We start from the raw sequence: 11072 nt of genomic DNA on the forward strand, positions 1-11072 counted from the left end.
ACCAGAGTGCAGACGCTCAATGCAGGAGCTGCCCCCTGGTGGTCAGTGCACTCCCACAATGGGGTGCTGCTTGGCTGACCGGGATGAGTGGCTGCTACCACTGCAAGAGCAACCGCTCAGAGGGCAAGTGCTCCAACAGAAGGCCAATCCCGGCAGGCCAAGCCCCCCAGCAGTGCATGAATCCTGTGCACCAGGCCTCTAGTATATAAGAAGTAAGGGTAATTTGGGTGAGTCTTGGGTGGGGAACCTTAAATACCCAATACAAGAATTTGAATCTGGCCTGGCTGGCATGGCTCAGTGGTAGACATCGACCTATGAACCAGAAGATCATGGTTTGATTCCTATCAGGGCACATGCCCAGGTTGCAGGCTCGATCCCCAGTGAGGGGTGTGCAGGAGGCAGTCAATCAATGATTCTCTCTCATCACTGATGTTTCTACCTCTCTCTCCCTTCCTCTCTGAAATCAATAAAAATATATTTTAAAGAAGAAAAATTTGAATCTGTAAATATGTTTTATAGGAAAATGACAGAATCAAAGTGGTATTTTAAGATTAATTTCAATGCAGAAAACGGTAGGAGCTTGAAGAATCAAGACCCAAAGCATGCAGATCCAACAATAAGAAGATCCATAAATTAAGAAGTTTTAAACTAAATCAGAGTGGACTAGAAACCACTGCAAAAGCACCAACAGAACAAACAATTTATTCGAAGTGGGGAGGGAGAAAAGATAAATATTACTTTAAGCATAGCTGTCTGGGAGAAACAACTACCTCTTAAAACACTTGCACACACATAGACAAATCAAAAACTTCTTAAAACATAAACAACGTTAAAAGACAAAAGACAACTCATGAAAAATACTTGCTAATTAAAGCCATGCGCGTGCACGCACACACACACACACACACACACAAAATAACCAGTTAATATCTCTAATACAAAAAAGGCTCTTAAAAGCTAATAAGAAAACTAACAAAAATCAAGATATAAGAACCAAAAAATAGATGAAAATAAATTTAGCATTACTAGATTTTAAAGAAATGCAACTGAAAACAGGAATGGGATAACTGACAACTCCACAGACAGTGGAGACTGCGGAAATGGGTACTCCAATACTTGGAAAATACAAATTGATAAAAGCTTTCTGAAGATGCAATATGACAGAACTATCAAAACTACAAATGTGCATAGCATTTTTGGCCCAAGAATTCTACCCCTGGGAAATCTAATCTAGAAGGTATTATGGGACAAATGCACACAAAATTTGCAATAGATACAAACACATTGTAAAAATAAGTCCTAGGAGCTTACAGTCTAAGAGTAGCAAAATGGACTTGACCAAACAAGTTATAGGACACCAATACAATGGAATCCTAGGAGTCAATAAAAATATACTATATACTACAGCAGGGGTGGGCAAACTTTTTGACTCGAGGGCCACAATGGGTTCTTAAACTGGACCGGAGGGCCGGAACAAAAGCATGCATGGAGTGTTTGTGTGAACTAATATAAATTCAAAGTAAACATCATTACATAAAAGGGTACGGTCTTTTTTTTTTTTAGTTTTATTCATTTCAAACGGGCCGGATCCGGCCCGCGGGCCGTAGTTTGCCCACAGCTGTACTACAGGGTACAAAACAGCATTGTAGTATGTTCCCATTTATATAAAATCTTATGTTCCTATGTACATATGCATAGAAAAGTCTAGAAGACTGTTCATCAAAATATCAAGGGTGAACATCTCAAGTGGTTGGACTCAACACACCTTGAATCTCTTACCCTTTTCTATACTAACCAAAAATTTCTACAAGCCTCTACTATCTTTGTAAACAAGTGAAAAATAATGGCGAGCAATATCTGAAAAATATGACTCCAAGAAAGGTAAAATAATTAATTTAATGTTAGATAAATTAAGTTTGGAGTGTCAAAAAAAACCTCTCAGTGAAAGTATCCCTATGCAACTGAAACTAAAGAAATAGAAAAGAAGGCACACAGCCCAGTAACTATTTTCAGCTTTCCGTTTATCTCACTACCCTTTTCTTTTCCACTTTATAAAAATTCCAGTATTAACCTAAATTTTACCCTCTAATCTACATTTTATTTTCCAAATATATTAAGACCATAAGATTCTCCCACAATTTAGATATGCACAATTTAGAAATTTAAGGAACAAAAATCAGTGCAAAAAGTAATACTTCTGATCATTTTGCTTCCAACACCCACTTTAAAGCTTACAGATATCTACGTATGAAACAAAGCAAACCAAAAAAATAAAGACTTCAGTAATATTTATTTTAAAAGTACACGAGAAAAAACTAAAATGATCTTAAACCCAGCCAGCGTGGCTCAGTGGTTGAGCATCAACCTATGAACCAGGAGGTCTCTCTCATCACTGATATTTCTATCTCTCTCTTCCTCTCCCTTCCTTTCTGAAATCAATAAAGTTATTTAAAAAAATAAAAAACAAGTAAATAAAATGATTTTAAATAGTGAATGTTAAGCAACATTAATTTTAAACTGGTTTTTCAGAAATAGCTACAATTTTTCAGTTAGCTTATAGGAGCTTGACATTCAGTCTGCTCAGAAAATTATCACTAAGAAAAACACACAACTGATATCTGTGCAAAGATTCATTTGCATTAATCTGTGGAGAAAAATGGTATTTCAATCTAATAAACATTTTAGTATATTTACTTTAAGAAAAAAAAGGTATTTCAATTAATTCAACCACTAATACACTTTGGAATTTGTCCTCTAGGAGCTTACAGTCTAGTAGAGAAAACACAAATGTAGCCAGCCAAGTAATTAGAATATTAAATAGGTTTTTTAAGCCCCATAACAAAGAAAAAGCAAAGTGCAAGGAATATAAGAAAAGGAATAAACTTTTTCTAGATGAATGCAGAAAGGTTACAAGATGGAGTGGGATTTGAGCTGGGTTTTGAATGCAACTGGAGGCAGAGAAGAGAAAAAAGGGCATTTCAAGCTAAAAGAACAGCAAGTGTAAAATTAATGAAAGTGCCTCTAAAAACAGAATTCTGTTAGAATGAGGCCAGATCATAAAAGACATTACCTGATTATGCATTAGAAAGCTTGGATTTAATTCTATATAATGAAAGTGACACATCTAACCATGATGTTAAGAAAATTCTAATAATGAATGAATCTATATATATAAAAGGATAATATGCTAAGTGTCCCTCTGCTCGTCTGACCGGTCGCTTCGACACGCACTGACAACTAGGGGGTAGGGTAGACACTCAACACAGGATCTGCTGAGCTGCAGAGACATGGCAGCGGCGCTTCTCGGGTGACGCACCCCAAAACCAGAGAGGAGGGAGCCCGATTCCTCGCAGGGCTGTGCTATTCCACGCAGGGCAGCATGATTCCACCTTCAGCCGTGGGTTATGTTGTTGCTGGGGGCACTGTCGGCCCCGAATCTGGTTTACTGCACACTTGCGTTTGCATTCCACACCCTGTACAACAGCAACTTTGCAGAGTGCCCTCTCACACTCCGGGACCCCTGGGGGGATGTCAGGGAGCTGGTTTCAGCCTGACCCCCGCAGGCCAGGCCGAGGGACCCCACCTGCCAGAGGGACCCCGCTCACTCCAGACTCTGGGGAGGGACTGTGGGAAGTTCACTCCAGGGCATGCCTGGCCTGTCTCACCCAGTCCCACCCCACCGGCGACCTTCTAATTAATTTCCTTTCAATGTGCATGAAACTGTGCATCGGGTCACTAGTCCTCCTATATAATAAAAAGCTAATATGCAAGGTGACCGAAAGGCGAAACGACCAGTCGCTATGACATGCACTGACCACCAGGGGGCAGACGCACAATGCAGGAGCTGCCCCCTGGTGGTCAGTGCACTCCCATAGAGGGAGCACCGCTCAGTCAGAAGCCCTGAGCCGGGTTCACGGCTGGCGAGTGCAGTGGTGGTGGCGGGAGCCTCTCCCGCCTCCATGGCAACACTAAGAACCCCTTGGGAGATGTCCGACTGCTGGCTTAGTGCGGAATGGGCTGAGGGACCCCCTTCACAAGTGCACGAATTTCGTGCACCAGGCCTCTAGTTAGAAATAAAAGAATAGATGAATAGGGAAGAAATAATAACAGGAAGTGCGATTAAAAAAAGGGGGGGGGGCTGAACTAAGGAGCTAAAAATGGAAATGGGATAAATAACTTGTGTTAGAACAAAAATGTGGTAAGGGCTGAGTAGATACAAATGTCAAGTAAGATTTGGTCAGAAAAAGGAGCAAAATAACAAAAGGAGTGATTAAAAGTTTAGAGATTTAAGAGAGTTCACCTAAATTTACAGCCCTTCTGAGTGTTTCTGCATTTATTCTAGTATCCTATACTTTTGACGCTTTTAAAAAGCATTTTAAGAATTCCATTCATCTAAGGATACCCATGACTTACTTCTACTAAATATATATTAAAACCAGTAGCATTATGAGCTTCTTTTTTTAAAATTCTAGAATGTCTTCATTTTGTATATTTTAGAACACAGGTTTTTAGGACAAAACACTAAGTAATCCATGATAGAGATATCCCACATCATATGCAAGTGAATACTAATAAATTCATTTATTTACATCTAGATCCACCCATCTTTAGATTCACTGGGTCATATTGTTTTTCCATAATGGAGACTCTGCTACTTCTTGGTAGAATAGAACTTCTATAGGTTCAGAGAGACAACCAATTATTTATAACAATGTACTGTATTAATTGTACCTGATCTGACTTGATCAACTTCGGATCAAGAATCAATAACTAAGAGTAATTAACGTCTTTAAGAAACGTTTTTTGTAAGTTCCTATTCATAAAAGCTATGAATTAGTAAAGACAAAATGAGCTGAAAGAATCTTTAGAAGAACATGTTTTTTAAAATCCTCAAATGTTGCAATGGTGGCCAGGAAAACTGAAATTAATACATAAATATCCAAACAGTAACTGAATTTTAGCAAAGCAAATTATTATGTGAGGTGGCCAGCTCCCTTGAATGCCAGGTGAGGTTTGATACAGCATAATACCAACAGCATGTACTTTAGAATCAGTCCAATCCAAGCTGACCTTGTAACAAATCACTTAACTTTTTAGAGTTTCCATTTCCCAAACTATCAACAGAAATGTTTCCAACTACCGATAACATGTGTTTTGGGGGTGAATGTACGTTAAATATTTATCATATTTATCGACGTGTGGCACATAGTAAAACTCATCTTAGTACCTTTCCTAAACAGCCCCTCTCTTCAGTGCACCCTCATATTTATTACAGGAGCAATCAGCAAAACTATGTGACTTCCTACACTCCAACATTCCAGTATTAAAGAAAATATGGTAAACTGGTTATACGGGGGGAGAGTCAAGCTACAAAGTGACTGACTACAAGAAAAGCATGAGCAAAGGACTGAAGGTTCAAATAAAGGCAAAGAGCCGTTGTAACGCAGGTATCAATAGAATGGAGAGGGTTTATCTAGGAGCTAATACCAAGAAAAATATCAATCATGGTTTCAATATTAGTATTTTGAATGTGTTTGCAGTTCCTTAAAAATATCTACATTGACAATTTATTAATATGTAAGCTCCATGTGGCTGGAAACAGATCCAAGTTTTATTTCCTGCAGCATAACATGTGGTCTATATTAAATACTTATATAATCCGGGCCCACATGAATATTTCATATGCTCAGTAAAGTCCATCATCCCTTCATTTACCCTTTCAACAATTATTGAGTCTACTTCTGTCAGACACTATGATTAGCACTAGGATTATAATGGTGGTCAAGACAGGCTAGTTGCCTTCATGGGGCTCCCAATCCAGTAGTCTATTCCTTAAACAATATGGGTCACCTACCACAATTACTATATTCTAAAAATAAATAAAACTTTTTGTATTAAACTGGACAAGTGAGTCCAATTAATTGTTCCTAAACAGTAATTAATACATTTGCTATATTTAAAAATCTTTAAGTTTTTCGATCAACTATGTTAGCTATAAATTCTGGGCCCCACATTTTAAGCAGGACATTTGACAAACTAGATATAATGTGGAAAATCTAAATAGCATACCTTATGAAAAATGAGTTTGGGGGCCAAGAAAAGAAGACTCAAAAGATACAGTAACTCTTTATATTTAAAGAGGTAGCATACAGGTTTGCTCTGTAATCATTTCAAAGGGTTAAATTTGAAGCAATGGTTAGAACTGACACAGAGCTGGATTTCTGTTTCCATATGAAGAATTCTAATAATTCAATAACATCTAAACCACATTAGATTTCTGTAATACTCTACACTATTTCTATACATAAATTTTCATTTAATTCCTGAAATACATACACACACACACACACACACACACACACACACCACAAAACAGGTATTTTCCTGTTACAGCTTAGGAAACTGAGTCTCCAAGGATCTAGCTAAAACCTGGGCAAACCAAGACTAGAACTTGAGTCCCAGATCTAATGAAATAAGCTGTCTTCAAAGCAACATCTTCCCACCTCTAGATGTATTCAGGAACACACCAAATGGCCAGCTGTCAGGAATGTTAGTCAAGATATTCTAAAGCTCATTCCAAATCCAATCTTTTAGAAATACTAGTGGTCAATATAAACACCACGAAATATTTCAGTTATGAATGGTTCTCTAGAAGGCAAGTTTCCTAAGGGCAAGGACCTTGTCTTTCTTCTCTGCTATATCCCAGTCCCTAGAACAGTATCTGGCATATAATATATACTCAATAAATACTTGCTAAATATGGATAACCCTAATCACACATACCACTATTATATCAAATAAACAAAATGCATAGCACTATTAGATAATAAAGGACCTTGCTAAAGTATCCAGCAACTAAAAAGCCTGCTAAACATAAAATCCATTCTTAATATTACATCACACTGAAAATTACTAAAGTCCTGAAATTTTGCCTAATCGATTTTCAAAAACAAATTCAATTAAAAAAAAAAAAACACAAACCTTTTGGCAAACCTAAAATATCTTAACTAAAAGTAAAATATAAGGCAGTGGTTCTCAACCTGTGGGTTGCGATCCCCTTGGGGGTCGCCTAAGGCCATCGGAAAACACATATATAATTACACATTGCTTTTGTGATTAATCACTATGCTTTAATTATGTTCAATTTTTAACAATGAAAATACATCCTGCATATCAGATATTTACATGACGATTCATAACAGCAGCAAAATTACAGTTATGAAGTAGCAAGGAAATTAATTTTATGGTTGGGGGTCACCACAACATGAGGAACTGTATTAAAGGGTCGCGGCATTAGGAAGGCTGAGAACCACTGATATAAGGTCTTACAAGATGTAAAGAATAAATTTGGTGAAATGACTTTTCAGTATTGATAGTCTGCGTAAAGCATCAATCAACTAGCATTTTGAGTGTGCTTGAACACTGTAAGAATGAAGAAATGAGCATCGAACAGACTGTCAAATTACAGCGGGAAGGCTGGGGAGGTGTTGGGGGAGGGGGTGTAAGAGATCAACAGAAGGACCTGTATGCATGCATATAAGCATAACCAACGGACACAAGACAGGGGGGGCGGGGGTGAGGGCATGTGCTGGGGGTAGGGGAGGCCCGGGGAAGGTCAATGGGGAAGAAAAGGAGACACATGTACTACTATTTGTAATACTTTAAACAATAAAAATAAAGTTTAAAAAAAGAAATGAAATGTATACAGCTGTTTTAGTTTAAAGATAAACTCATACCTGTATCTCTATTCACATCACATCTTTACAAACACTAGGCTGGCACTTCAAAAAATCTGCTAATTTTACACGTACATATACTATACTTAGTCAACATAACTCGTACATAGAGGTACTAAGCATCCATTTGTCATTACTGAAAGAAAACTAAGACCAATAGGAAAATCACAATCAATGCAAATGTCATTCTGTAAAATCCTAAATTACGAGGCCTAGAATTTCCAGACATCTTAAAGAATATAAGATCATGCAAAATACTCAAAAGTTCCTTATAATTCACCGTGCTGACAGGTAGTTATATATCAATGCTCACGCTTTTTTTTGAGAAATACAGCAAGGCAGAATAGCTATATGAAAGATTTACTCTAATTTTGCTAGGTTAAATTTACCTTTTAGAAGATTTCTAAACAAAAATCCTAATATTTAAGGGTCTACTAGTATTTTACTTTAAAGTAAGTGTAAATAGGAACTCAGAATAATAGTTAACGTGAGAATGTACTAGAACATTTACTTGGTTACACTGGACTACATCAACTAGATTACATTTGCACGTAATTAACAACTGGTGTCATCAAAAACCAACAGCCTTAAAAAAAACACACCAACAATCTTGTCTTTGTCATTTTTCTACTTTTTGAAATTATGACTGAAAGACTGCATAAGAAACTATTACCACCCAAAATATCGCAAAATGAACTTTCTTCCTTGTCTTCAAGAATTTAGAACTATAAGCTTTTTCCACATATTAAGAAATACACCTTACAGAAAAGCTGCTTTCCCATCGTTGACACATTAACAATCTATCTAAACCTGACATCAGCACGTGACTCAAATCCTCCTTTATAATAAATAGCCCCTAAATCTTCAACAATGAAACCTCTTTAGAGGGCTTTCAAAAAAAGTATGACACATTAAACAAGCTCTGGGTTTACCCGAACTAACGGTGCTGGAAAAAGCAAGGGCAGCTGGGAGGAACCTGTTGACCTATCCATGCAACAAGTTTAAGGCTTTGCCCTCTCCCGGGAAACCTCCCTCACCGAGGAGACACGCTCTGCCGGACCTGTTGCTGTGCCTCCGCCCCCTCCACGGCGTCACGGGCGCCCAAACGCCTCCGGATCCTCGAAGCGCGCCCCGAGCGGGGGTTCAGTCCCGGGTGGTTTTGCAGAGCCCCGTTACCCCTTTCCCTGCCCCCCGGAACCCGGCCGACTCACCTGATGACGGGGCTGTAGGGGCTCCGGGAGCGCCGCCAGCTGCTGCTGCTGTAGGGGCTGGGGGACACGTCGCCGCCCCGTTCGTACGAGCTGTGGCGGCTGTAGCTGGGGGAGCGGCGGCGGCTGTAGGGGCTCGGGGAGCGCGCCAGCCGCCGCGAATAGGGGCTGCTGCCCCCTCCCGCCGGGCTCGGGGACTTGCGGCTCCGCAGGCTCTGCGAGGCCCGGTGCGACACCGGGCTGTCGTCCCGGCCGCCCAGGGGGCTCAGGGACCGCTGCCGCCGCCGGTAGGCCTTCGGCTCGGTCTTGTCCTCCCGGTAGGCCTTGGGCGGCTCCTTGTAGGCCGACGGCGGCTCCTTGGACGACTTAGTCCGGCTCCGGTGAGCCTTCGGGTCCCGGTCCTTGCGGCCGCTGCTGCTGCTGGACGTGGCCGAGGCGCTCTTCCGGCGGCCGCCGCTGCTGCTGCTGCTGCCGCTCTTGGCGGCCTCGGCCCGCTCCTCGCCGCTGTGGCTGTGGCGGCTGCGGGACTTGGAGGCCTCGCCGCCGCCGCGCTGCCCGTCCCGCCGCCGGTGCTCGCGGTGGCGCTCCTTGCTGCGGCCGCTGCTGCGCCGGCGGTCCCGGCGGGGCCGGCGCCCCGACCCCGACCCCGACCCCTCCCCCCGCCGCTGGGTGCCGGAGGAGGAGGCCGGACTCCCGCCGCTGCCCCCCGTCCCCCCGGCAGCCGTCGCCGCCGCGGCCGCGCTGGCGCCCCCCAGCAGCAGCCCCTGCTCGGACTGGGAGCTCACATCCTCGTACTCCACCAGCGGGGTCACACCCCCGCCGCTGCTGGCACCGCCACCGCCGTCCTGCTGCGGCTGGGGCAGCGAGAAGACCCGGCGCTTCTCCGCCTCCTGCCCGGCGCGGGGCCCGCGGCGCCGCTTCTGCCGCCCTCCGGGGCGCCTCTTGCCTCTCGCCAGCCGCTTGACCTCCAGAGGGGGGCCCGGGCTGAAGCAAGAGGAGGAGGCCGCGGCGGCGGCGGCGGCTGCGGCGGCGGCGGCCGTGCCGGGAGCAGCCAGGAAGAGCAGAGGCGGCGGGGGCGGCGGCGGTTGCAGGAGCTGCGGCTGGAGGAGCGGCAGCAGCAGCGGCGGCTGCTGAGGGGACAGGAATCGCCTCCGCTTGCGGCGTTCCTCCAACTTCTTCTCCGCCCAGCTCAGGCCCCCGCCTCCCCCCAGCGCCGTGTCCGAGCTGCTCGGCATCGCCTAGGGCTCGCCGCCGAGCGCGGCGCGGGTGCGGCCTCCTCCCGGGTCAGATCCTGGCCATCGCTCCCGCCGGAAACGGGACCGCGGCGGCGGAGGGACACCGAGCACCCGGGCGGTGCGGCGCGCAGGCCACGATAATCCGGGTCGGGACGCGGGTCCCCGGGTTCCAGGTCACCGTGGGGTACGCAGCGGCCTCCAGGCCCGAGGGCAGCAGGGATCCGGGCGGCCGGGCTCCGGTTCGCGCTGGTCGTCCTAGTCCCGAGCAGCCGAAACAGCCGATGCGCCGGGCGGGCGCCGACCGGCGGGGGAGTCCGGAGTCCTCCAAGTGCCCCCGGGGCTGGGGAGCGGCCTGGGCCGCGCTCGGCTCCGGCAGCGCAACGCGGAAGTACCACCTTCGTCGTCGCTTCACTCCATCGCGCCCTGACGTTGGGTGCGAGTTCAGGGGAGGGGAGTGGGCGAGACAACAACACGCCTCCGCCGCCGCCGCCGCCTCCTCCTCCGCGTCGACGTCGTCTTCCAGGGGTGGTGGCGACGCACGGCGGGCGCCTCGGCAATGGCTGGGTCTTGACAACTCCCGGCCTAGGGCCTCGCGCACTTTGCGGCCCGCAGGGGCGGGCGGCGGGGCGAGGCGGAGGCGACCGGGCTACGGCTCTCGGTCGGGGCAGCGAGTGTGCGGAACTGGGCGGGGGGCTGTTTCCGGGGAGATGGGGGCGGGGGGGGGTTTCTGAGTCCGTGGCGGTGGGTAGGAGCCCGGACTTTCTCCTTCCTTCGCCGGCGCGAGCAGAGGTGGCGGAGCTGCCCCTGTCCTCCGCTCCCCCCTCCCACGAGGAGGGTTCTGGGGTGTGCGGCCGGCCCCGCTCGCTCCTCCCCTTCCCTCTCCGCGCCCCGTC

General features: G+C 45.5%; 1 protein-coding gene across 4 annotated transcripts in view; it reads right to left on the bottom strand.

Moving 5' to 3' along the window:
* The window catches only part of CDK13 (cyclin dependent kinase 13), a 111526-nt gene extending 100762 nt beyond the window's left edge, over nt 1–10764 (bottom strand). The window contains exon 1 of one of the 4 annotated variants that reach the window (XM_036327443.1): nt 8948–10764. In XM_036327443.1, coding sequence (XP_036183336.1) covers nt 8948–10179 — 1232 coding nt within the window. In that variant the 5' untranslated portion in view covers nt 10180–10764. The remainder of the gene's footprint in view (nt 1–8947) is intronic. The other 3 variants (XM_036327445.1, XM_036327444.1, XM_036327446.1) reach the window with 3 other exon arrangements.
* Between the last annotated feature and the right edge of the window lie 308 nt (nt 10765–11072).

The sequence above is a fragment of the Myotis myotis genome, unplaced genomic scaffold (assembly GCF_014108235.1).
Source record: "Myotis myotis isolate mMyoMyo1 unplaced genomic scaffold, mMyoMyo1.p scaffold_m19_p_11, whole genome shotgun sequence".
Lineage (NCBI taxonomy): Eukaryota > Metazoa > Chordata > Mammalia > Chiroptera > Vespertilionidae > Myotis > Myotis myotis.